At 48.0% G+C, this 26,985-nt stretch overlaps 1 protein-coding gene across 1 annotated transcript; it reads left to right on the top strand.

Moving 5' to 3' along the window:
- Positions 1-17,995: 17,995 nt before the first annotated feature.
- On the top strand, positions 17,996-26,983 carry LOC109750524 (ATP-dependent zinc metalloprotease FTSH 5, mitochondrial). Its single transcript, XM_020309485.4, has 7 exons — positions 17,996-18,359; positions 19,769-19,856; positions 20,163-20,423; positions 21,139-21,375; positions 21,464-21,588; positions 25,260-25,736; positions 25,813-26,983. The coding sequence occupies exons 1-7, from the start codon at positions 18,333-18,335 to the stop codon at positions 26,710-26,712; spliced, it is 2,115 nt and encodes a 704-aa protein (XP_020165074.1). The 5' UTR covers positions 17,996-18,332; the 3' UTR covers positions 26,713-26,983.
- Positions 26,984-26,985: the final 2 nt, after the last annotated feature.

Raw genomic sequence — 26,985 nt, forward strand, 5'->3', positions numbered from 1 at the left:
GATATTTGTAAAGTACATACGGACCTGAATGTAGCAGATCCGTTGACTAAACCTCTCCCTAGGGCAAAACATGATCAACACCAGGACGCAATGGGTGTTCGATTCATCACAATGTAACTAGATTATTGACTCTAGTGCAAGTGGGAGACTGTTGGAAATATGCCCTAGAGGCAATAATAAATGGTTATTATTATATTTCTTTGTTCATGGTAATAGTCTATTATTCATGCTATAATTGTATTGTCCGGAAATCGTAATACATGTGTGAATACATAGACCACAACGTGTCCCTAGTAAGCCTCTAGTTGACTAGCTCGTTGATCAACAGATAGTCATGGTTTCCTGACTATGGACATTGGATGTCATTGATAACGGGATCACATCATTAGGAGAATGATGTGATGGACAAGACCCAATCCTAAGCATAGCATAAAAGATCGTGTAGTTACGTTTGCTAGAGCTTTTCCAATGTCAAGTATCTTTTCCTTAGACCATGAGATCGTGCAACTCCCGGATACCGTAGGAGTGCTTTGGGTGTGCCAAATGTCACAACGTAACTGGGTGACTATAAAGGTGCACTACGGGTATCTCCGAAAGTGTCTGTTGGGTTGGCACGGATCGAGACTGGGATTTGTCACTCCGTGTGACGGAGAGGTATCTCTGGGCCCACTCGGTAATGCATCATCATAATGAGCTCAATGTGACTAAGGCATTAGTCACGGGATCATGCATTGCGGTACGAGTAAAGAGACTTGCCGGTAACGAGATTGAACTAGGTATTGGGATACCGACGATCGAATCTCGGGCAAGTAACATACCGATTGACAAAGGGAATTGCATACGGGATTGATTGAATCCTCGACATCGTGGTTCATCCGATGAGATCATCGTGGAACATGTGGGAGCCAACATGGGTATCCAGATCCCGCTGTTGGTTATTGACCGGAGAGGTGTCTCGGTCATGTCTGCATGTCTCCCGAACCCGTAGGGTCTACACACTTAAGGTTCGGTGACGCTAGGGTTGTAGAGATATATGTATGCGGAAACCCGAAAGTTGTTCGGAGTCCCGGATGAGATCCCGGACATCACGAGAGGTTCCGGAATGGTCCGGAGGTGAAGAATTATATATAGGAAGTCCAGTTTCGGCCACCAGGAAAGTTTCGGGGGTTACCGGTATTGTACCGGGACCACCGGAAGGGTCCCGGGGGTCCACCGGGTGGGGCCACCTATCCCGGAGGGCCCTGTGGGCTGATAGTGGAAGGGAACCAGCCCTTAGTGGGCTGTGGCGCCCCCCTTGGGCCTCCCCCCATGCGCCTAGGGTTGGGAACCCTAGGGGGGAGCTTCCCCCTTGCCTTGGGGGGGCAAGGCAACCCCTTCCCCCCTTTGGCCGCCGCCCCCCCTTGGAGATCCCATCTCCCTGGGCCGGCGCCCCCCCTCCCAGGGGGCCTATATAAAGGGGGGAGGGAGGGCAGCAACCTACAGCCTTGTGCGCCTCCCTCCTCCCCTGCAACACATCTCTCTCTCTCGTAGAAGCTTGGCGAAGCCCTGCCGGAGAACCGCTACATCCACCACCACGCCGTTGTGCTGCTGGATCTCCATCAACCTCTCCTTCCCCCTTGCTGGATCAAGAAGGAGGAGACGTCGCTGCACCGTACGTGTGTTGAACGCGGAGGTGCCGTCCGTTCGGCACTCGGTCATCGGTGATTTGGATCACGGCGAGTACGACTCCGTCATCCACGTTCATTGGAACGCTTCCGCTCGCGATCTACAAGGGTATGTAGATGCACTCCTTTCCCCTCGTTGCTAGTAGACTCCATAGATGCATCTTGGTGAGCGTAGGAAAATTTTAAAATTATGCTACGATTCCCATCACCTCGGGCAGCGGAGCCGGACACCAAATCCGCTCCGCTTTCTCTGTCCATACCTGAAATAATAAACGGTGAAATTTTAGATATCTTCCTTGAACAAGCAGGTAGAGGATGCACTTTGAGACGTGAATGACTTACCGCACTGGCAGGATGGGCGAGGTCGTGCCCGTGGTCCGAGTCTATGGCCGGCGGCGTCTCATTGCCCTTGAAGAGCAACTTCCAGACATCTTCGTGAGTGGTTCCGAAGAGCCTCTCCAAAGTCTGGTGCTTCTTCGGGTCAAATTCCCACAGAGAGCATGTCCGGCTCTGGCATGGAAGGATCCGGCGAACTAGCATCCCCTAGATCACGTTGACGAGCTTGATGTTTTTATCCACCATGCTTTGGATGCGCGTTTGCAGCACTATCAATTCGTCTGACAAAGACCAATTAGGGCCCTTCTCTATCCAGGAGGTGAGCCGCATTGGAGCTCCGGGGTTGAATTCGGGAGCCGCGGCCCAAGTGGCGTCGTGAGGCTCTGTGATATAGAACCACATCTTCTGCCACTCCTTGACGGTCTCCACAAAAGTACCCTTGGGCCATGTGACATTGGGCGGCTTGCTCACCATGGCGCCTCCGCACTCCGCATGCTGGCCATCCACCACCTTCGGCTTCACGTTGAAGATCTTGAGCCACAGCCCGAAGTGGGGTTGGATACGGAGGAAGGCCTCACACACGACAATGAATGCCGAGATGTTGAGGAAAGAGTTCGGGGGTAGATCATGGAAATCTAGCCCGTGATAGAACATAAGTCCGCGGACGAAAGGGTGGAGAGGAAACCCTAACTCGCGGAAGAAATGAGGGAGGAACACCACCCTCTCGTTGGGCTTCGGTGTAGGGACGACTTGCCCCTTGGCCGAAAGCCGGTGGGCGATCTCTTTCGCGAGATACCCGGCCTCCCGAAGCTCGGCGATGTCCTTATCCTTAACGGAGGAGGCCATCCACTTGCCTTGCCCTCCAGATATGGACATGGTTGAGTGCTTGCTCGAGGTGGAAGAGATGAGAACTTGGGCGCTGGAGCTCGAGAATGGAAGGGCAGAGGAAGAAAGAAGGTGTGGGTGAAGAAAGGGAATCCTTATCCCCTTATAAAGGCAGTGAATATCGAACGCCTCCCCACTCGCCTTAAAACTCGCCTATTCCAAGGGTTGTGCAAACGGCACGGTTGGATTACCCACGCCCGTATTGATGAGAATCCCGCAATAAGGGGACACGATCTCTGCTTTGACAAGACGTGCCAATAGAAACCGCATCTCGAAACGCGGAACGGCGGATGAAAACGGTTCGAAATAATGACCAGGCAGACGTGATGTCATCTTGCGAAAAGTTGTCAGCGGATGGGACTCGTGAAACATTATACTCTCTACGGTTGTGTGTGTGGTATTTGTGTTGCAGATCCAGACACGTTCGTTGCGTCCGAAGACTATCTTGAAGTATTTGGAAAGGGGAACCCGCCTTGCAATGCCGAAGACAATCTGCGCGCCGGACACCTCGTCATTAAAGCCTGGTTCAGGGGCTACTGAGGGAGTCCTGGACTAAGGGGTCCTCGGGCGTCCGGCCTGTTGGACATGGGCCGAACTAATGGGCTGTGAAGATACAAGACCGAAGACTCTCTCTCGTGTCCGGATGGGAATCTCCTTGGCATGGAAGGCAAGCTTGGCGACCAAATATGAAGATTCCTTTCTCTGTAACCGACTTTGTATAACCCTAGTCCCCTCGGTGTCTATATAAACCGGAGGGCTTAGTTCAGAAAGAGATATAGTCATGCAGGCTAGACTTCTAGGGTTTTAGCCATTATGATCTCGTGGTAGATCAACTCTTGTAATACTCATATTCATCAAGATCAATCAAGCAGGAAGTAGGGTATTACCTCCATAGAGAGGGCCCAAACCTGGGTAAACATTGCATCCCCCGTCTCCTGTTACCATCGACCTTAGACGCATAGTTCGGGACCCCCTACCCAAGATCCGCTGGTTTTGACACCGACAGTCACTACGACTTAAACCCTAAACCCTAAACAGGATTTAATTTCTTGCCTAGGTAGAACATGTCGAAGGAAAGACGGCTGGCACCCTCGGATCATATGATGCTTTTGTTCAGTTCCACTAAAATCAAGTTGAGCATCCCTGATGGCAAAGATATTGAAGAAGTGTGATTAGAATAATAGTACTGGCACTAGTTCATGAGACATAAACTCATCACAAATAGAAGCCGGTAGAAGTAGAGAAAGATCGACATGGAGATGGAGCTACGTGGGGAGCTGCGGCAGTGGAGCAAGCCGGCTCCAAAAGGAAGATGTACCTGGGACATCGGGCTGTAGCTAGAAGGGCGGTTGGGAGGCAGCATCAGCCCATACCGCGGGGACCCCCGATTGGGACGCACCGACTGTGGGTTTTCTCCCTCGCTGATGTCAACCGTGTCTACGCAAAACATTGTTCCCTTCCCCCAGCGGGGGGATCAGGCTGGATCTGTGACCAGCGGTGTGACCATCGTCGTTCTATGCTTGTGAAGAGAGCAACCCAAGCAAGCAGGCTTGTAGCTTAGGCTCTTGCTAGTGTATATATATAGTGGTTTTCTTTTTCTCTCCATATCAACCATTTTATATTGCGCACGTGTCATTGAAGAGTGAAATGATGGTTGCTTCTTCCGACTAACTTACTGTGTGATTTGACTGCTCCTTAGTGGCCCCTACACGTACTCCCCCTATGTGTATGACCGTTCCCGAGTCTCACTTGTACTTATCTCTATTTTCTTGCATGACACGTAGACAGGATGCGCATAGAGGAATTTTGTTACTGCATGTTGTTACGTAGTACTACTAGTACCTACTCCCTCCTACCGGTTCACTACTGGTAGTCCCTCCGTCCTGGCTTATTGGTCCCCTTTGTACTCAATTCATGGGCTCGTTTTCCTCAAGAAATTGTCTTTACCAACGTATTAATATCGGGAATGCATGCGTGAACAACGAATGATTAAACCTTGCATGCAACATTTTGACAAAGCATTGACTTATGAACATGTGAATATGAGGGACTACAACCTCGTGCATGCATGCAACAGTCACACGCACATGGACGCAAAAACGCGCGTGATGCCCTAATGCATGCATGTCCGAGCACACGATGGAACACACACGGTCACGCTCAAGTGCTCAACCTACACGTGCATGCACACACATACTCAACCAGGGTGAGCTAGTGACCGTATAAACACCGGAAAATGTGTATATTGAGCGCAATGAGCGTATTATGAAGTCCATTGGCCGTATTTTTACAAATATACAGTGACAGACAGTGTATTTATCTCGTTTGAAATTAAGTCATATTAACCGGAAAGGAGACAGTATGGACTAGCATTACTTTGTTGTGTCCCATCAACTTGCCGAACGAGGAGAAGCTTACAGGACAGGAGAAGCTTGTGCGTGGTGGCTCGTAGGACGAGGAGAAACTTTTGACTAATGCAAGCTCTCCCTCGCTCATGCGTGGACGTGCAACAGTTAATTCACTATCAGATTGCCAGAAGCATACACTGTACTAGTACCATTATTGTTCGACTTCCCGAAGAGGCGAACAACCAAGCGCAAAGTTTACAAGTACTAGTACTACTACTATAGAGGTATGTACTACTACTAGGAACCGGATGGAGGAGCGTCTGCACTCTTATTTTATTTTAAAATGTGATAAAACAATCTTCAACACATTTGGTTCTCTTCGAGGGTTCTCGCATGTGATAATGGAAGTTGATTGCATGGAACACTCGCCATAATTCTCGCTTAATTCTGGCTCATATCCTGTTACAAATAGGAGCGCTCGGTAATATTTTCCCTTTTTTGTTATTCAACATGTAAACAGGTCAGCAAACCTTGCGGCACATCTTTGTGCGAACCATGCTTCCTGCACTTTGAATGTGACCGAGAGCTGGCTTGATGAAACACCTCGCTTCCTTCTTCTTTTTTGCGGGGTACCTCGCTTCCTAGTGACCAGTCTCTTGGCTGATCGTCCTAAGAATGCTTATATATATATGAATAAAGCTCTCTCATTTACCGGCAAAAAAGATTAAGCCATATTAACCGGAAAGGAGGGAGTATGGACTAGCACTAATTTTTGGTGTGTGCCGTCAACTCGCAGAACGAGGAGAAGCTTGTAGGACAAGGTGAAGCTCGCTTACGCCCACTCCGTCTACCTCAAGCCTGGTGGCTCGCTGGACGAGGAGAAGCTTTTGACTAATCCAACCTACCCTCGCCCAGACGGTGGACATGCTGCAGTTCATTCGGTGTCAGATTGCCAGAGGCATACACTGTAGTACCATCATTGTTCGACTTCACGAAGAGGCGAAGATCCAAGCGCAAGGTTCAGTAGTACGAGTAGTACTACTACTAGAACCGCATGGTGGAGCGTCTGTACTCTTATTTTATTTTAATCTTTGATAAAGTACACATTTATTCGGGAGAAGTGCGGAAAACGGCAGCCCAATAGTAGTATTAAAAAACATCGAACATGTAATGATGATATCGATCAACCATGCTCGAATATATCTTGGCCTCCGTGCGAGGCCGTCTGTGTGTTCTCGCTCCTTGTCTCTCTCAAGGAACGGCGGATTGGCCATTTTGCCGTCAATTGAGATCGGTTTGCTCACACTCCGGTCCCACATGTCAGTGATATGCCAAGAGGAAGTGCGTTGACCGACTGGCCATACGCGTACTTGGTTTTGCACCTTCATACTACTCCTCCCTCCGTCACAGTTTACAGGGCGCGCTTCATTCTGATGCATTTCGCTCCATGCATTTCCACCACCAGAGAGACTTTAGACGCGTTTGGTTTAATGCTCAATTAATTAGGGCGTGGTAACCGCAATCAAGTCCACAATTTTCTCTCGATGTACTACGTGTGTACGCGGAGTGGAGTAAGTGCATGCATGTGTGTACCCGGGGTGGAAGCACTGCATGCATGTGTGTACGCATTATTTCCTCTAGTAATAGATGTCGTGCTATAACTACCAATGCTATTTTTCAGGCGGATCGCTAGTCGCCTTGGTCCCAGAGATTGTTTTTCTAAGCGCGCTCTATAAACAGTGACGGAGGGAGTAGTATGAGTGGATTCAAAGAAGAGCGTATTGATGGTTGCTTCTTCCGAGCAACTTATAGTGGGAAAGGTGGGGCTTATGATTTGACTGCTCATTACTCACTATTAGTGCGGCGCAACGACCGGGCTGAGTCTCCCATGCGGTTGTGCACTACTCCCTTCGTTCTTAAATATACTACAGAGTGTTTATCTTTCTAGAGATTTCAACAAGTGACTAAATACGAAGCAAAATGAGTGAATCTACACTCTAAAATATGTCCATTTGAAATTTGTAAAAAGACAAATATTTAGGAACGGAGGAAGTATAATTTTGTGCATGGCACATGGACCCGGATGTTGAAGAGGCTTCTGGCAATGCTATCAAGCTTCCAGCATTTGTTTACATAATTGACATACTATACAAATAATTTTCCAGCGACATGAAATTGTACAATGCTCTGAGCTTTCAACTTTTGTTTCATGTGTCTTGCCATCCATGCTCTTTCGGAAAAAATAAAAAAACTAACTTCCTTGCTAATGCATCTCAATGATTAGCAGATCAGAGCTAATATTTACATCACATCTGAAGACAAAGTTGTGAGAAGGTGTTAAATTAAAATTGATCCATGCTTTCATTGGCAGCAACTTCCCCCCAACTCCATCTAAATCAACAAGGCATGTTGGAAAAAAAGTAGCTGTCTGGAGCATGCAACATTCCGATCATTTTGTGCAGTTCCACTAAAATAGAGCTGAGCTTCCCTGTTCCAAAGATATTAAGTGTGATTACAATAATAGAGGATTGTTGATGAAACAATAAACACACAAATAGAAGCCGGTCACCTTTGCAGTCTCTCTTAAGACTAACTAGTTGGAGAAGATTAAGCAAATAGTTGGAGAAGATTAGGCTCGGGGTTGGATGAGGAGGATAGAGCAAAACCAATCTCCCTTTGTGCAGTCGCACTGAAATGTAGAGACGTTGCCCGTGTGACATTTTAGTACAAGTGCACAAAACACTCTTAAGAAAAAAGTGATTTGTGCAGTTCACCAAAAGGTCGCAATAGCAACGAGGTGAAATGGATAGCCCTGTTTGCAAAAAAGAGGTAGAAAGGAAACAATTACTAGCCAATAACAGTTGATGACACATACGACGACAAAAAAGAAGCATATTCCTTGTCCTAAGGGAAGATAACAACACGGTTGTGTTTGTCTAAAACGGTGTGTGGACGGGATTGCAATATGGAAAGTACGGCGAACGAGCTACGTTTTAGGCAAAGAACTATGGAAGATCCACATGCAAGATTTTCCACATGCAGCGACGTGGGAAGACGGGCAGTGGAGCAAGGCCAGAGGGGATACCTGAGGGTCATCGGGATGTAACTAGGAGAGCAGCGGCGGGCGGGATCTGCCCATACTGCGGCAGCGAGCAGGTGGCGTATGCCCTACCGCGCCGAAGCTTGGTCAGAGAGAACGGCGGGTACCGCGGATCGGGACGTGCTGCCTCAGCGCCGTCGAACGGAGAAACGATGCACATCCTCCCTTTACGCCAGAGGACGGAATGTGGCCGGATTAGTGACCAGCGGTGAGAGGGAGAGAGAGAGAGAGAGAGGCCACCGCCGCCTTGTGTGAGATACTCTGAAGAGAGACAAACCCTGGCAGGCTCCATTGTATATAGTGGAGCGGACTACCTTTTCTCCATAAAAATCGTTTTATATTCTGTGTGCGTGCCATTGAGCGATATAACTTTATTTAAAAATAACACGCCAATGCATCAAGTCAAACTTTGTTTCGTGCACGTGTGGTACACGACCTCCGTAGGTCAACAACAACCGCTACACGCGCTCAAATTAGCACGTGGGCTGCCATTTCGTACAGAAATGAGCTCCACCGTGTGCCCGTGCGGGTGTGGCTGGGCACGAAGCGTGAGTACGTGCACCTATTCTCTTTGTGTACGTACACCACCTACGTGGGGTTGTGTGAGAGAGATACAAGCATAGAGAGATATAGTGTGTGGGTTCGTGAGTGTTTGTGGGGGGGGGGGTTGAGAAATAGACAAGCAATATGTGTCGATGATATTTGAATAAAAAAAGTAACATATGCAATGTGTGTGAAATAGAGTCTTGGATATATCATATCTATAGAGGGGGCGATCCACGAGAAGAGAATGGAGGTATCATCGGCTTGAGGTATCTATAGAATCAAAGAGAGGGATGATGTGTGTGTGTGCGCGCGCGATCGATAAAGAGTGCCATCGAATTTGTGTGTGCCCACATCAAAGATATAGGGTGGCTGGCCTACTGGAACGTGAGAGGGGACTGGTGTAGTTTGTCTCTGTGGCATGGATACCTACCTACAGCGCTCGACTATCGGTGTGTGGTGGGGCGGTGGGGGGAGACCTAATTAACTATAGAGGTACAATGGTTGGTATATGTGTGGAGGAGGAGAGAGACCTACCTTATGTATTGAGGGAGATCGATCGGCATCCATGCATATGTGTAGGAGAGGAATAAGGTTCGGAGAGAGACAGAGCTAGAGTGTCGGAGGGGTTGGTTGTGGAGTTGCTTCTAACAAATGGTGGGAGAGGCTTGATAGACAAACGGAGGGCACGCCTGCAATATCAATAAGAGATGGGATGGCTGCCTGTCTGTGCACGTGCGTGTGAGAGACGGGTCAGGAGGCATGCACGAATGATGAGGGGGGACCATATGGCTATGGTAAGCAGACGTAACTACATAGGAAGATCAATCGTCCTTTGTCAGAGAAAGGAGAGACATAACTCGTGAGGTACGTCGATCGATGGGTGGGGAAAATGGTTAAAGTCGACCTAGGTATATGTTGGGAGAACGATCAATATACATGCATGTATGTGTTAGAAGCAAATAAGGCCCGGAGAGAAGGACAGAGAGAGAGGGATGCAGCTAGGAGGTGGTGCGAGAAGCATACTATATACGAGATCGATGAAAAGAGGGGTGGGAGTGAGGCATGGACGGTGAGAAGAGAAGAGGGAAAGCTTGTGTTTGTGGTAGGCACACCTGGCTAGAGAGGCATATCGATCGATGTGTGCCGTAAAGATGGAGCTGGGGGGCCTACACACACCGTGGGTGAACGACCTAAAGTGAAAAGATGAATTTGCGCGATGGAGCTAGAGAATGCCGAGGGAGGGTGAGAGGGACGCGGGCGTGTGCATGCACGAGAGAAAGTTAGCGCTAGCTACAAAGATAAGAGGATTGTGTGGGTGTAAAAGACGAATAGAGATCATAATTCATTATAAAAAGTGAATTTGGATATTTGAAGAATTTATCATAGTGTTTTAAACCGACGCGTGCGTGAATATATATAACGGTGATACACATGGTGTGGTTATGAACATGTTATACTACATATAGTATATCTTATCTCTACTCTTATAAAAAACAGAGTTGTTGATGATGGTGTGTCTGCCATCCTGCAATATAGGCCGTCTGATTTATATCTGATGAATAGGAAGGAAACTATGGCAATTTTGAAAAAAGATACCCACACCCCTCTCCACATTTGCAAATACCTCCCCTCGATCATCTTGATGTTCCGTGGAACGCATGGCATCTTGCTAGTACTACATATAATATATAGAACATTGATTATAATTTGAGATAATGTGTGGCTTTTGCAGCTCAGGGCTAAATACTTGTCAAAATGTAGGGGGCGGGGCACTATACTTTGTGTGATAAACACGGTGTACATATGGAACATGGTTTAGATTATGAATATCTAGTTAGTGCATCAAATGTACTATTATTTGGAATCAACATCAAGTGTATTCAAAAAATTGAATTCGAGTTCATATAGTACACATAGTTCATATCTATCTCTATAGTAATCATGTGGTGTGTTGTTAAGGTAATACACGAATGATGGTTGAAGTTGGCAACAATCATGATTGTAGATTCTTATTCAAATAGAGAAACGAATTCAAATTTAGTTCGAATTGCAGCGGTAGTATAGACATTTGGAATGCACTAAAATGTTGGCATGAGTAGGTTACATGCATTATACAGCCAGTGAAATTTTTTAATTGGACATAACATGGATTCATAGCTTTGAATAGCATTTGTATAGAAAAACGGGACAAGACTCTCTCTTTGTGTGGTGTGAATAGTTTTTTTTTCTTTTTTTCGTTGAGGGAAGTGCGAATTGATTTGGTACGTACAAGTATGATATTACACGTTAGGCTTGTCCCTAAAATTCAACCCGCGCCTTGTTATATCCCAAAAATTCAGATATCGTGCTCCCAAAACTCGCGCCTTCACAAGCCGCGCCTTGTTATCCCGAAATTACAATGCCCGCGAAAACTTCCTCCACCTGCCAAATCCCGACACGCGAAATCCCCCTTCTAAACCAGAGCTGAAAGGGCCGCTAGTTCAAATCGGTGGGGGTACTTTTGTAACACACCCTACATTTCGGACAAGCGCGTCCCTAAGTCATGGTTCCCCCCTCCCATCACCTCCTTTTCGCCATTCAAAATTCCAGGCCGCCATAACCTCTCCGCTCCAGCCGCGAAACCCCACCCTCCTCCGTCCGCCACCTCACTGTTGCCCAGCCGAAGCCTCTTCCTCGACGACGTCGTCCACCGCAACAGCTCGACGTCCCTCATCCACCTCCCCAGATGAGGACCCGTCGTCCATCTCGTCGTACCGTCGGTTTGGCCGCCCCGTCCTCTACTTCCAAGGAGTTGCTCTGATGATCGCCTCGTCTATCGCGGCTGCTCCATCCCCACAGTGCCGCCTTAACCTGCTCCACCGGAACCGCATCATCCTCACCGACTCCTCGGACGAAGCCGAGGCCTACTCAGCGCCACCAAAGAGGTTGTACACTCATCACATCGCACCTTCTCCTTAACTCGACCTCTCGGCGCCGACGGTGCTCCATCCCGCACCCCCATGGCACGACTACCTCGAAGCCGGCGCCGCGGGCGACATCTCCACGGCGGCTCTCCCCCAGTGCAAGGCCCCTTTGGCGGCGGCGACCATACCAGCCGGATCTGCTGCTGCTGCTCCGGCTCTCGCTCGCGCTGCTGCTGCTCTCCCCCTCGCTCGTGTTGCTACTCTGCTCCGATTTAGCTACACTTCAGTCGACTGAATCGACTTTTGGGTCAGTCGATTTTCAGGGGGGGCTCGCCGGAGTTAAGGAAGAACCACCTGCAGCGGGAGGGGGCTCGCCAGAGAGGTACCCCACTATCTATCTTAGGGTTCATAGTGGGGGCGGTGGTCGCCAGCGGTGGGGGGCGCGGTGGTGGGGCGGTGGTGTGGGAATCACCGGAGAAAAAGCTCAGCGCGGGGGGGCCTAGAGGGCTGGCCGGGGCGGCGGTTCTGTCGGTGGTGGCTGGCGGCTCAGGGGGGTGCAGGTTGAAGATGAACCGCAGGCCCTCCCTAAACTACATGTGAAGTGCCTCTCTCCTACCATTGCGTTCAGTTTCGACAGTAACATTCAGATTCCATAGTATATTTCAGTTTCGACAGTTAAGTTCAGAGTTAACAGTTTTTACCTCATATGTTGTAATCCGGTGGTTTTTGGTGATGTAAATTTTACATCTATATCAATTTTTGGTAATGTATTTTACATCATCTATTGGAGATGCTATTAGAATCCCACTTGAGATTAATGATGTCTGTCTTGTGCTCCTTCAGCCTCGACGTCTTATGGCTCGCCGGAGCAGCTCGCCGGAACTATCCATCACAACAGAGCAGTGCCCTGGACGCCGTATACAGATTCCTCAGATCTTCCTCCACACCTCCGACATCCACCTCTACCTCAACTTCTTTAGCGACCAACCCAATGATGCTGAGGTCGACACGGCTACGGCAAAGAGGTTGTACACTTGTCGCATCACTTATTACTCTACATTCATGTCGATCCATTAGGGCTATTTTGGTTCAACGAAAAAACATAGCAATAGGAAATTTTCCTATGGCACTCTAGTATTCAATTATTCATGCATTTTGTTGAAAGGAATGGAGCAAAACATCCATCTGGACCTACTTTTCAAAATCCTATGCATGAAAACAAGACCAAGTGCATTAGTGGCAGAATAACATTCTAATTGTACACGCTTTCATATGGTTTTACTTTATTTTGGCCATGTTTCTTTGCATTCCTCTGCTCTTCCAATTCGTGTGAACCAAACACCCAAGTTGACAGAAATCCTGTGTTCACAAATGCTCTGTTTCCCATGTGCATTCCTATCATATTCCGGTGTTTTTCCTATCCCTGCATTTTTTGAATCATGCAAGACAAATGAGCCCTTACAGAATTACTTCAGTTATAGGTAGGTGTCAAAGAAAACTTTGTGTGGTTTGTCCTGCTCCTACCACGACGTCGTCCACCTCACCTGAGCTGCTCCATCGGCAGAAGCATCCACCAGACCAGACATCACGACTCCTGACCGTCTTTCGCCGCCTCAGATCTCCTTCCCTGCCGCCGGCACCCACCGCAACGGCATCACCATCATCGACTCAACAGATGAACCTGAGGAGTACACGGGTCCACAAGAGAGGTCGCACTCTTTTGTTTCTGCTTATGTTGTGCATTGCTTAATATTACCTACTACTTTATCGTCCTGTTCACCTCTTAGACTCCAAGTCAGGTCCAAATTAATGTTCAAACTTGAGTTCTAAATTAGTTGTGGGGCACATATCGAGGCAACAATGAATAATATCTCTGTCAAATATCTGGTTCACCTAGGGTATGCCTATGTTGTTCATCTTGGGTGGGAAACAAATAGTAAAGCAATCATCATCTATTTTTTTTATTAAATTAAAGCAATCATCAGCTTGCTATCATTATTTTTGGATCCATCCACTGGTTGTTACCATCACTCTAGATTCCTGCATGCTCTTCTGGCATAATCTCACTATATTTTTTTGTATGCACGTCAGATATTGTAGGCAGTCATGCCGAACATGTAGAGAAAAAGAGAACAGTTTTGCGCGGCAATACAATGTCATGCAGACATCGCTCCATGGTGGGTTCAATGGCAAATCCTCCCCCTCCCCTCTCCAGATTGTAATCCGGAGGAAGATATCTGTTCTGAGGCGGATTCAGACGCAGCTGACCACTCCTATTTACCCCCTAAGGCGTTTGCTCTAACTTGGCATGATGATGTTAGTCATATCATGCATATGTTGCCTTGCAGTGCCTACTTTCGACATCATATATGTCATATGCTTAGTTTAGACATGTTCTGTAATTGCCACCTGTTTAGTTTCTATATCAAATATGGGAATTATGCAGTCTCATGTCTTTTAGCCAGCCATAATATATGTGAAATGTGCAATGCCATCCTGTTTAACCAGGCATCATATATTTGAATGATATCTTGCCCATCCTTTTGTTCATTACATTTCCATTTATCGACAATGTTTGTACATTAAACTACTCTTCCTATGAATCAGCCATTTGAGTGGGTGATGGAAAAATCTGGAGTGAAAACAAGGCATTCAGAGCAAACAGTGCTACCTGTCGAAGCAGATCTCTTGCTGTGTCCCGATAGCTCCTCAGAGATGGATTCAGAGACAGATGACCAGTCCTATTCCCCCACCGAGGTGTATGCTCTAACTTAGCACGGTTATACTGCTCATATCATGCATATGGTGTCTTGCATTGCATAGTTTACACATCATATATACAATATTCAACACCATGTTCTTAGTTCAGACATCATATATGTGAATGCCCTCTGCTTAGCATATAAATCACATATGTGAATTAAATCATGCGATCCTGATTACTTAGATAACATGTATGTGAATTATGTCATGCGAACCTGTTTAGTTAGTCATCATATCTCTGAATTATGTTATGCTATGCTATCTAGTTTAGATAGACATCATATATGTGAAATTATGTCATGCTATCCATTTTAGTTAAACAATATACATGTCAACTATTTCATGCCCTCTTTTTTCCACACTATCTATTGCATTTGTCTCTCATACAATGTCTGTACATTCAACTATGTTTCCTATTTATCAGCCATTTGAATTTGAGCGGGTGATGGCAGTATCTAGTGGAGTAAAAACACGGTCTTCAAATAAAACAGTGCTACCTCTTGGTGGAGATAGCACCCCGGTTGTACATGCACGAGAACCAGCCCTACCACACATAACCTAGACTCTCGCAGATTGTACCCCTATTGCGATGGACAGAGAACCAGCTTCACCCAATCTAACCCCAACCCCAGCAGATAGTAACCTAGTTCCTGTTGACACAGCACCATCTCCACCACAGAGCTCCCAAACAAGAGCAGTTAGTAAGGCAGTTCCAGTGCCCAAAGCGCCGGTACTACCACGGCGAACCCCAACTCCACCAGTTAGTACACCTATTCCCGTGGAGGAAGCACAACCAGCCATTCATAGTTTAGCATCTATCACATTTGATGTTGTTAAATCCTATGTGCATATTTTCCCATCATGGAAATATTATACTGAAGATGGAAATCCTATGTGCACTGGAGAGGGGGATTTTCGATCTTCATCATCACCAACCCTTCTCCATCGCCAATTCCATGATGCTCCCCACCGGGAGTGAGTAATTCCTTCGTAGGCTTGCTGGTCGGCGAGTAGTTGGATGAGATTCATCATGTAATCGAGTTAGTTTTGTAGGGCTTGATCCCTAGTATCCATTATGTTCTGAGATTGATGTTGCTATGACTTTGCCATGCTTAATGCTTATCATTTTGGGCCTGGGTGCCATGATTTCAGATCTGAACCATTTATGTTATCACCATTATATCTATGTTCTAGATCCGATCTTGCAAGTTATAGTCACCTACTACGTGTTATGATCTGGCAACCCCGGAGTGACAGAAGTCGGGACACTTCCCGATGATGACCGTAGTTTGAGGAGTTCATGTATTCACTATGTGTTAATGCTTTGTTCTGGTTCTCTATTAAAAAGAGGCCTTAATATCCCTTAGTTTCCAATAGGACCCCGCTTCCACGGGAGGGTAGGACAAAAGATGTCATGCAAGTTCTTTCCATAAGCACGTATGACTATTTACGGAATACATGCCTACATTATATTTATGAACTGGAGCTAGTGCCGTATCGCTCTAGGTTATGACTGTTATATGCTGAATATCATCCAACAAATTCACCAATCCAATGCCTATGAATTTCTCTTATATTGTTTCTGCTAAGTTACCACTGCTGCTGTTACTATTGCACTTGCTACAAAAACATTGCTATCACCGTTACTATTACTATTGCTGTTGCTACTACTATCAAAACTATCACACTACTTTTCTACTGATCACTTTGCTGCAGATAACTAATCTCCAGGTGTGGTTGAATTGACAACTCAACTGCTAATACTTGCAAATATTCTTTGGCTCCCTTGTGTCGAATCAATAAATTTAAGTTGAATACTCTACCCTCGAAAACTGTTGCGATCCCCTATCCTTGTGGGTTATCAACACTCTCCCCCTCTCGTTGCTATGCATCTCCATGGATAGATCTTGCGTGAGCGTAGTTTTTTTTGTTTTCCATGCAACGTTTCCCAACAACATCATCTCCTTTGGATTTGGGATGAACTTTACCTTGTATCTGTCCCTTTGTTGTTCATGTACCTTATGGATCCATGTGTTTGTTAGTCTAGTGGATGTGTGATTGGACTTGTTTTTGAGTGTTTCTCTTGTGTTTTCTTCGCGTTTTCCCCGTGTTCTTCGGGAAATCCCCCTCCAATTCGTGAAAGATCATCAATTAGGGTTCCACCCTACAACACCTTGGCTATAAGATTTGAATTATCTCTCATGCAAAGGGCAGGATGCAATCGACTGGTTATCAACTCGGATAATATGGAGGTCACTGAGATCATACAGAACGAAGGGGAGTATGCAGGCGTGACCGCAACTGTTTTTGATGATTATCACTACATGGCTTGTGAGTTCCCTCTCGCTAGTTTTGATCATTGTAATGAGAAGCCAATAGGGTTGCTCATGAGCTTGCGAGGTACCTAGGTTTTCTAGAGCTCGTGATTGGTTTGAGGAATCTCTAAATGATATTGTACCCCTCCTCATAAGCGATGTAACTATTGTTTTATTGAATAAATGTTATTTTTCATAAAAGAATATCCAGTAAGACTACCATCCTTGTGGTTGTGGGGAACAAAAGAAAGTTTATCTACTAACAAGGTAAGAAGCCTATTTAGTTAAAAAAAGACAAGATGTTTATTATTTGACTTCAATACCTGTTCTGTACTATCCCCTCAAGGTTTTTTTATCATGTACACTGTGATGTAGTTATCCTTTCATACTATGATATAGTTTTACCATCGAATCAAGCTGCAAATCAGCGTCGAAGATTACCGTATGTACTTCTTGTTGTCTTTATTTTGCTTCGAGTAGAGAGGGATCTTACATGGGAAGCGTTAGAAATGGAGGTTGTGGAGATGATTTTCTACAATACGCCTCTTTGACCACCCCTACTACGATGCGTCATTCCACTGTGTTAACACGTACTTCCACTTGCACAACTCATGTCTCAAGGTCAGAGCATCTTCTACATGTAGGCACACCCCTCGGTTACAAGCCTAGCCCGTTGGTTGGTGGTAGCGTCAACGACCACCTTGCGTCATTGCGTGCTCGACTATGCTGAATCATGAGGTAGAGGAGTGGGAGGGCAGTGGTGGCATTGGGTGCCTGGTTAGTGCCTTTAGGACCTTCTCGGTTGTGTTCAACATCCTGTAGGCCACATGCAAATAGAGACCAACACGTCTTGCCGTTGTTTAGGGCCATCAAGGTGACGACGGACAACCGGGCTTCATGACATTGCCGAGGCAAACTCCTAGTAGGATCTTATGACAATGACGACTGTCGTCAGGTCGTTGTATGCGATGGAGCGCAAGAACGACGTCAACTAAGACCACGAGGAGTTAAACCACAAAAAGTCCATTCATATTCTTTCTTTATCTGTTTTCGATGACATGGTAGCATTTTAACATGTACCTCGCGTTGCAACGCATGGACACTTAATATTTAATTCACTTAATATTTAATTCTGAAAAGAAAGAGAAAAAAAAAAGTACTACTACTTACTAGAGCCTCCGCCTCCGGTAAAGAAGAGAAAAGAAAAATCTGACTACTCGTCTCCCTTGCGCCTCGTGACGTGGGCTGTTTCCTCGCGCCGCTTCCTCCCGCCCGCCGCGGCGCACCACGCCGCAGCTGAATCTTTCGCCTCCGCGGCGTCGTCCCTCTGAGCCTCCCGTCAGCACCAGTCCGTTCCTCTGCACCCCAACTGCAATCCAATCCAATCCAATCTTCCGCCTTTCGGCGTTTCTGCTTCTTGGGACTCGGGATCTCGTCGGGGGAGGCGGCGGCGGATTTGAGATTTGGGGCACATGGCGTGGCGGCGCGTCCTCTCCCAGGTGTGTTTTCTATTAACTTTCTTCTTGACCGCACTTCTCCTTTCGCGGGGGGGGGGGGGGGGGGGGGGGGGGCGATTGTGATGGGATAGGAGGGAGGGATGTAGCCGTGGTTTCATTAGACTTCAGAGCTTCGCCTCCGTGTGCATGTTGTATTAGACGAAAGACTGCTAATTCTAGTTGTGACCTTATAAGCGTGATCCCTTTTATCTTGGATGCTTGTGGATTTTAGGTTTGTTAATCCTCCTGATTATAGTGTAATGGATTATATTTTGTATCAAAAGTTGTCAGATTGCTTTGACGAATTTGTAGGTATTGGAAAGTTTAAGTCGTGACCGGCTTGTGTCAGTTGTCTAGGTATGCGGTATGCTAGAAAAAGTTGTGTAGTATGTATTGCTATGTTTGAGCATGGAGATTTATCAGAAAGATTTATGATTGACAGTGGTGGAGCCAGGATTCGACCAGAAAAGGTAGTTTAGTATGTATTGCTATATGTTTGAGCATGGAGATAGTTCAGATTTCAGAAAAAAAAAAGTTAAATAGTGGCGGAGCCAGGATTCTACCAAATCCCGGGCCAAACGCTAAACACTTGTAATTATTCTAGAAAGTACTCCATACCAAGTCGTAATTAACATAGAATTGATATAGCTTAATTCCACTGGGTAAGCTATGTTTGGTCTTAGTTTCACATGTAGCAGCGCTCTGTTCTTTCTTTCTTTCTCTACCGCTGCGGTGCTTGAGTAACTCTGTCTTTGACCAATGTGATTTGCTTCGCCATCTTTGTTGATGGGTTGGAAGAACAAGTACATGCATCGACAATAATAATCTACCAAGGTCTCTTCAAATGTGCCAACAATTTTTTTCATGCACCACCCAATCAGGTCCCTCACTCCCCAAAATACCCATTCGCTTACTTCTATCAACATCAGGAAAAAAATCCCAATACGACAGCTAATCTAGAACCACACACGATAACGAGGCTCAACAGTTCTGGTTGGCCTTATCTACTATCAGCAGCTTCAGTTGATCAATTCGCCATGTGTCGGATGCGGATGAGGGTGAGCTCTCCAGATCTAAATCTTGCTTTTCACTCAGTTCCCGATGGCTCCGTGCTGCCCAAGGGCCCCTCTTGCAGGTAGCATTGCTGGTGGAGGCGGTGGTGGAACTTGCTGTGTACACTGCCGTGTAGGATGGGGAATTCAGGGAAGTTGTTTAGGGGTCATGGTTTGGGGATTTGGAGGCATGTCTGAGTTTCTACTTCCTGGATCCCTGGCCAAGCCGAATGCCCCAGCTACACTTGTTCCTTGCATTCGATTAATTTGCTCAGTTATTTTGCCTTCTGCTGTTCTTGTTGCCGTATATATTTATGTGTATGCAAGACTTAATTCAGGTATACATTTTTTTAATTGCAGGCTGCAAGGAACCAATCAGCATATGCAATCTATAATGAGTTGGCAGCCTCCTCTCCTCTGAGGTCACTTAGAAGTGACATCAGTGCAGGTATATGGTCTTTGTACAACGACAGCATCTTGGCTCAAATTGTAACCGTCTCTACTTTACTGTTTAATCTAACAGTGTGTCATTTGAAACTTTTAAACATATTAAAAATGTGAGTGTCTGTATCTGCATATTAAACATATGTCTTTATCTGTCTGCCCCTTCTTACCTTTTATTTGCATTAAAACAGTCCTTGAGGGCTCTATTTATTTTTATTCTGTAGTTAGTGTTTTGTTACCATTGCTCTCGGGGATAATTCGTTTACCTTCCTTTTATCGTTTTTTTTTGTGCTGGGGATGATCAATGCAGGTGGCGCACTCAGGAACTTACATGAGAGGTATCATTCGAGCTATTTTGGTGGCCTTTCACGCAGCATGCGAGACCTGGGCTCCCAGAGTGAAGCTTCTATGATAAAAGAGATATACAGAAGTGACCCAGAGCGTGTGATAAAAATATTTGAAAGCCAGCCTTTGTTGCATTCGAATCCTTCAGCACTCTCTGAGTATGTAAAAGCTCTTGTGAAGGTCGACAGGCTGGATGATAGCACCTTGCTAAAAACATTGCAAAGAGGTACCTATATCCTCAAAATATCTTACTTTGCTGTGTTCAATAGGTTGTTTTGATTTAGCTGCTTTGTGGGGCATGCTGCTGTGTCTGTTTTTTCCTTTTTAAATAGTCAAGAAGGTTCAAGCATGATTGGAAATTGTTCATATATACTTCTTTCTATAGCATATACTCCCTCCGTCCCAAAATAAGTGACTCAACTTTGTACTAACTCTGTATATGTTATTATATCATGTACCCTAGTCGTAAACTCCTGATTACTTTAATATGTTTTTCTTTCTGGCTCGTGGACTATCACTTGTACTACAGTTAGATAAATGATAACCTTGTACTACGTGTTTTTAGTTTGCACTCATGTTGCACTGCACTACTCTAGTAGCTCAGGGCTGTACTGAGATGTATTACTAATAAAAGATTAATTTTCACAAAATTGGTAATGTTCCATTGGAAGCAGGACGCACAGTTGTTGCTGAAAATCTGCAACGTGAAATAATAAAAACCAATACAGAAACTAACAACTAGAACAAGCATCATTCTTTCCCTACTATTTTATTTTACCTTCTACAGTTTAAGTTGATCTATCGTTGGTTAAGGCTGTTTCAGTTTTCTGCGGAAATGAGTTTACAGTTACGTTCCATCTGAGTGGAGCCTAAGCATCATTCCATAATGACTAGTTTACGTATTACGTGGCTTAAAACTCGTGCATGGTATACCCTGTTAGGTCTTGCTGCTTCAGAAAGGTCAGAAGGAAGCCTTGGTAGCGTGCCGGCATTAAAGAGTGCTGGTCAAGTGACAAAAGATGGAATTATTGGCACTGCGAATGCGCCTATTCACATGGTTACAGCAGAAACAGGTCAATTTAAGGATCAGCTTTGGCGCACCTTCCGAAGCATTGCACTGACTTTCCTTCTAATTTCGGGCATCGGAGCTCTCATTGAGGATAGAGGAATCAGCAAAGGTTTGGTTTTCTCAACGATCTGAAAGACTAATATCCTAATTCCAAATTGGATTTCATCCCAGTAATTAATTTGATAAAATCCTTGTAGGCCTTGGCCTAAACGAAGAGGTTCAACCAAGCATGGAATCTAGTACGAAATTTAGTGATGTAAAAGGTGTTGATGAAGCCAAAGCTGAACTCGAGGAAATAGTTCACTACCTTCGAGATCCAAAGGTAAACCCTTTATTATTTTTTCCATTTAGCGGTGCTTCTACCAGCTACTCTTCTAAGCAATAAACCATTGACAGTTGAATTGGTTTAATTTCCGGTGCTATGGATTAACTTTTGCCTAGTCATATTGTGAACTGCTTCACATTACATTCAACTTTTGAAGTGAATTATTTTGTTTTTTGTTCTGTAACGCATTTGATCTATGAATAGCCTGCTTAATTCAACACCGTTGTTTGATTTCGCAAGCAGAGGTCTTGTTGTCTTCTTAGTGTTGTGCTTTATTTCTGTCCAATTTGTTTGTCCTCAGCTGAATTGCTTATTAAATGCTAAGTTTTGTAGTTCACATTTTGTGGTGTAGAAATTAGTTGTTAGCCGCTGTTTTTGTGTATCCTTGCTGTTATGACCGGCATATTAGGTGGGCTGTGGCCCAAGTTATCTTATCGTTATTAGGGGCTTAGCCCAATTATCTTATCGGTATTAGGATCGTTTGCTTAGGAGTCAAGTAAACCTCTCTATATAAGGAGAGGAGATGTATCAATCTAATCAAGCAAGAAGCAATCAGTATTTGCTCGGCTTCCCTTAGGGAGCCGGGAGACCTAACCCTAGCCGCCTCTTGCGCCGCCGCCGCCTCTTCTCCACCACGCAAGGACGGCGCCCAGCCGCCGGCCGCCGCGCCCTCGACCTCGTCTTCCTCCATCTTTCCCCTACAATCTCCGCCCTAGAACCGGCAGAACCCTAGCTCCTAACACCTTGGTACCAGGTAGCTCAGTTCCGATCATGTCTTCGCCGCCGCCCATCCCGTCGCTTCCGCTGCCAACCGTCACCACTGCGCCGCTGGCCTTCTCCACCGCGCCGCTGCCCTCCCCGTCCGCGCCGCTGGTCGCATCCTCCGGCGCCGCCACCACCCAGATGACGGCGCCCTCCACCGCACCATCGGCCGCCGTCTACTCCCCGGCGGAGATCACCGGGGTCCTCAACGATCTCGTCACCGCCGTCCAGGGGATACGACTATACCTAGCCGGCCCCTACGGGCCGCCTGCCGCCGCGACCGGGCCAGCCGCCCTGCCGTGGTATTCGGCACCCGCGGCGCCGACCGGGCCTCTACACCACCACTGGCCGCTTCAGCCGCCGCCCACCGCCATGGGAGCGTTTTCGCGAGTTCTGCCTCCTTCGATTCGGACTACCGATACGTGGGAGCAGGCTGGCGGAGTTGGGCCGCCTTCCCTTCACCTCTACGGTGCAGGACTACACCGACCGCTTTCAGGCCCTGGCGTGCCACGCGTCCGGCGTGACGGCTCACCAGCGGGCCAAACTCTTCGTCGGCGGTCTGCCAGATCATATCCGCGTGGACGTCGAGCTGCAGGGACCCCAGGACCTTCAGACGGCCATGTACTACGGCCGCGCGTTCGAGCGCCGCGCGGTGGCCATCCAGCAGGCATCACCGTCTCGGGCCGCTGGGCCGCCACCCTGGCCGGATGTTCTCGCGCAGGGTCGGCCTGCTCAGGCTTCCGCGGCACCCCTTGCCGCAACTGCGGCGCGCCCGTTTCGCCGGCTCACCTTGGCCGAGCTACTCGAGCGTCGCCGCCAAGGGTTGTGCTTCAACTGCGACGAGACCTACATGCCCGGCCGCGTGTGCCCCCGACTCTTCTACCTGGAGGCTGCAGACTACATTGAGGAGGACGCCGTCGCCGCCGGGCTCGGCGACCTGGCCGCCCCAGCTGTCGCGGAGGTGTTTGACGCTGGTTGATCACCTCGAGGAGTTCAGCAAGCGCTTCCCCGCCTTACAGCTCGAGGACGAGCTGTTTGTGCAGGCGGGGAGAAGTGTTATGACCGGCATATTAGGTGGGCTGTGGCCCAAGTTATCTTATCGTTATTAGGGGCTTAGCCCAATTATCTTATCGGTATTAGGATCGTTTGCTTAGGAGTCAAGTAAACCTCTCTATATAAGGAGAGGAGATGTATCAATCTAATCAAGCAAGAAGCAATCAGTATTTGCTCGGCTTCCCTTAGGGAGCCGGGAGACCTAACCCTAGCCGCCTCTTGCGCCGCCGCCGCCTCTTCTCCACCACGCAAGGACGGCGCCCAGCCGCCAGCCGCCGCGCCCTCGACCTCGTCTTCCTCCATCTTTCCCCTACAATCTCCGCCCTAGAACCGGCAGAACCCTAGCTCCTAACACCTTGGTACCAGGTAGCTCAGTTCCGATCATGTCTTCGCCGCCGCCCATCCCGTCGCTTCCGCTGCCAACCGTCACCACTGCGCCGCTGGCCTTCTCCACCGCGCCGCTGCCCTCCCCGTCCGCGCCGCTGGTCGCATCCTCCGGCGCCGCCACCACCCAGATGACGGCGCCCTCCACCGCACCATCGGCCGCCGTCTACTCCCCGGCGGAGATCACCGAGGTCCTCAACGATCTCGTCACCGCCGTCCAGGGGATACGGCTATACCTAGCCGGCCCCTACGGGCCGCCTGCCGCCGCGACCGGGCCAGCCGCCCTGCCGTGGTATTCGGCACCCGCGGCGCCGACCGGGCCTCTACACCACCACTGGCCGCTTCAGCCGCCGCCCGCCGCCATGGGAGCGTTTTCGCGAGTTCTGCCTCCTTCGATTCGGACTACCGATACGTGGGAGCAGGCTGGCGGAGTTGGGCCGCCTTCCCTTCACCTCTACGGTGCAGGACTACACCGACCGCTTTCAGGCCCTGGCGTGCCACGCGTCCGGCGTGACGGCTCACCAGCGGGCCGAACTCTTCGTCGGCGGTCTGCCAGATCATATCCGCGTGGACGTCGAGCTGCAGGGACCCCAGGACCTTCAGACGGCCATGTACTACGGCCGCGCGTTCGAGCGCCGCGCGGTGGCCATCCAGCAGGCATCACCGTCTCGGGCCGCTGGGCCGCCACCCTGGCCGGATGTTCTCGCGCAGGGTCGGCCTGCTCAGGCTTCCGCGGCACCCCTTGCCGCGACTGCGGCGCGCCCGTTCCGCCGGCTCACCTTGGCCGAGCTACTCGAGCGTCGCCGCCAAGGGTTGTGCTTCAACTGCGACGAGACCTACATGCCCGGCCGCGTGTGCCCCCGACTCTTCTACCTGGAGGCTGCAGACTACATTGAGGAGGACGCCGTCGCCGCCGGGCTCGGCAACCTGGCCGCCCCAGCTGTCGCGGAGGTGTTTGACGCTGGTTGATCACCTCGAGGAGTTCAGCAAGCGCTTCCCCGCCTTACAGCTCGAGGACGAGCTGTTTGTGCAGGCGGGGAGAAGTGTTATGACCGGCATATTAGGTGGGCTGTGGCCCAAGTTATCTTATCGTTATTAGGGGCTTAGCCCAATTATCTTATCGGTATTAGGATCGTTTGCTTAGGAGTCAAGTAAACCTCTCTATATAAGGAGAGGAGATGTATCAATCTAATCAAGCAAGAAGCAATCAGTATTTGCTCGGCTTCCCTTAGGGAGCCGGGAGACCTAACCCTAGCCGCCTCTTGCGCCGCCGCCGCCTCTTCTCCACCACGCAAGGACGGCGCCCAGCCGCCGGCCGCCGCGCCCTCGACCTCGTCTTCCTCCACCCTACAATCTCCGCCCTAGAACCGGCAGAACCCTAGCTCCTAACACTTGCTATATCCAGTCCTCCATTGTTGGCATTATATCTGCTTAATTTGATATTCATAACCGGCCTGTATGTTTTGCAGCGTTTTACACGTCTTGGGGGAAAACTGCCAAAAGGTGTTCTGCTTGTTGGTCCTCCTGGCACTGGCAAGACCATGTTAGCGAGGGCTATTGCTGGGGAAGCCAGCGTCCCTTTTTTCTCGTGCAGCGGTAGTGAGTTTGAGGAGATGTTTGTAGGCGTGGGAGCTAGAAGAGTGAGGGATCTTTTTGCTGCAGCAAAAAAACGATCGCCTTGTATCATATTCATTGATGAAATTGATGCAATTGGTGGGAGTAGAAATCCGAAGGATCAGCAGTATATGAAGATGACCTTGAATCAGTTGCTTGTTGAGCTGGATGGCTTTAAGCAGAATGAGGGGATAATTGTCATCGCTGCAACTAACTTCCCAGAGTCATTAGATAAAGCATTAGTCAGACCTGGGCGCTTTGATCGTCATATTGTTGTTCCCAATCCAGATGTTGAGGGCAGACGTCAGATCTTAGAGATCCACATGTCAAAGGTAATTTTGGGAAATTTTTGTTGTCATGCTGTCAATATTAAAATGTGATCTCATATCCCTCTGCACATAATTGCAGGTCTTAAAGGGTGATGATGTGGATTTGATGATCATTGCCAGGGGAACACCAGGATTTTCAGGTGCTGACCTTGCTAACTTGGTGAATGTGGCTGCTCTTAGAGCTGCCATGGATGGCGCAAAATCCGTTAGCATGAATGATCTGGAGTATGCCAAGGACCGGATCATGATGGGTAGTGAGCGCAAGTCAGCAGTTATCTCTGATGAGTGCAGGAAGCTGACAGCATACCATGAAGGAGGGCATGCCCTTGTTGCCATGCACACGGATGGTGCACATCCTGTCCACAAAGCTACCATCGTGCCCAGGGGGATGGCCCTTGGGATGGTGGCTCAGCTCCCTGACAAAGATGAGACTAGCGTGTCAAGGAAACAGATGCTAGCAAGATTGGATGTGTGCATGGGAGGGCGGGTGGCAGAGGAGCTTATATTTGGGGATAGCGAGGTGACATCCGGTGCTTCATCCGACTTTGAGCAAGCAACTTTGATGGCAAGAGCAATGGTTACTCAGTATGGTATGAGCAAGCAGGTGGGTCTTGTTTCATACAACTATGAAGAGGACGGAAAGACTATGAGCTCAGAAACGAGGCTTCTAATTGAGGAGGAGGTGAAGAATTTCTTGGAGAAAGCATACAACAATGCAAAGGCTATCCTCACCAAACACAACAAGGAGCTCCATGCTCTAGCCAATGCACTTCTTGAGCATGAGACCATGAGCGGAACCCAAATAAAGAACTTGTTGGCCCAAGTAGATAACAAACAGCCGCAGGGGCATGCTGTTGAAGCCCCACAGAAGACGCCAGCTTCACCCCCATCTCCAGCCGCAGCGGCCGCAGCCGTGGCCGCGGCGGCAGCACAACAAGCGGCAGCGCAAGCCAAGGGAGTTGCTGGTATCGGGTCTTAGCATCCATGGGTCTGCGTTGTGTATATTAATTCACCAAATTAGCAGGTTGTTCCGTCAAACTGTCAGCTGATGAGTATCCCCCAGGAAGAATACGCTACACTGCTGCATCAAACACGAGGACACATCGATGTTGCTTGGGGTGTGAATAGAGAAAGAAACACATGGAGGAAAATTCACACATAGTAGCAGGCACATGTTAGCTAGTGTTTGAGTTGAGTTCTCTGGTTGTGCTGTTGACAACTTCACATCTCAATAATTGTTATCGTTAAAATC

The sequence above is a fragment of the Aegilops tauschii genome, chromosome 3, assembly GCF_002575655.3.
Source record: "Aegilops tauschii subsp. strangulata cultivar AL8/78 chromosome 3, Aet v6.0, whole genome shotgun sequence".
NCBI classification, from domain to species: domain Eukaryota; kingdom Viridiplantae; phylum Streptophyta; class Magnoliopsida; order Poales; family Poaceae; genus Aegilops; species Aegilops tauschii.

Coding starts and splice junctions, on each gene's coding strand:
- LOC109750524 (XM_020309485.4), top strand. CDS start 18,333: ATGGCGTGGCGGCGCGTCCTCTCCCAG. Junction 18,360..19,768: donor GGCGGCGCGTCCTCTCCCAG/GTGTGTTTTCTA, acceptor TTTTAATTGCAG/GCTGCAAGGAACCAATCAGC. Junction 21,589..25,259: donor ACTACCTTCGAGATCCAAAG/GTAAACCCTTTA, acceptor TATGTTTTGCAG/CGTTTTACACGTCTTGGGGG.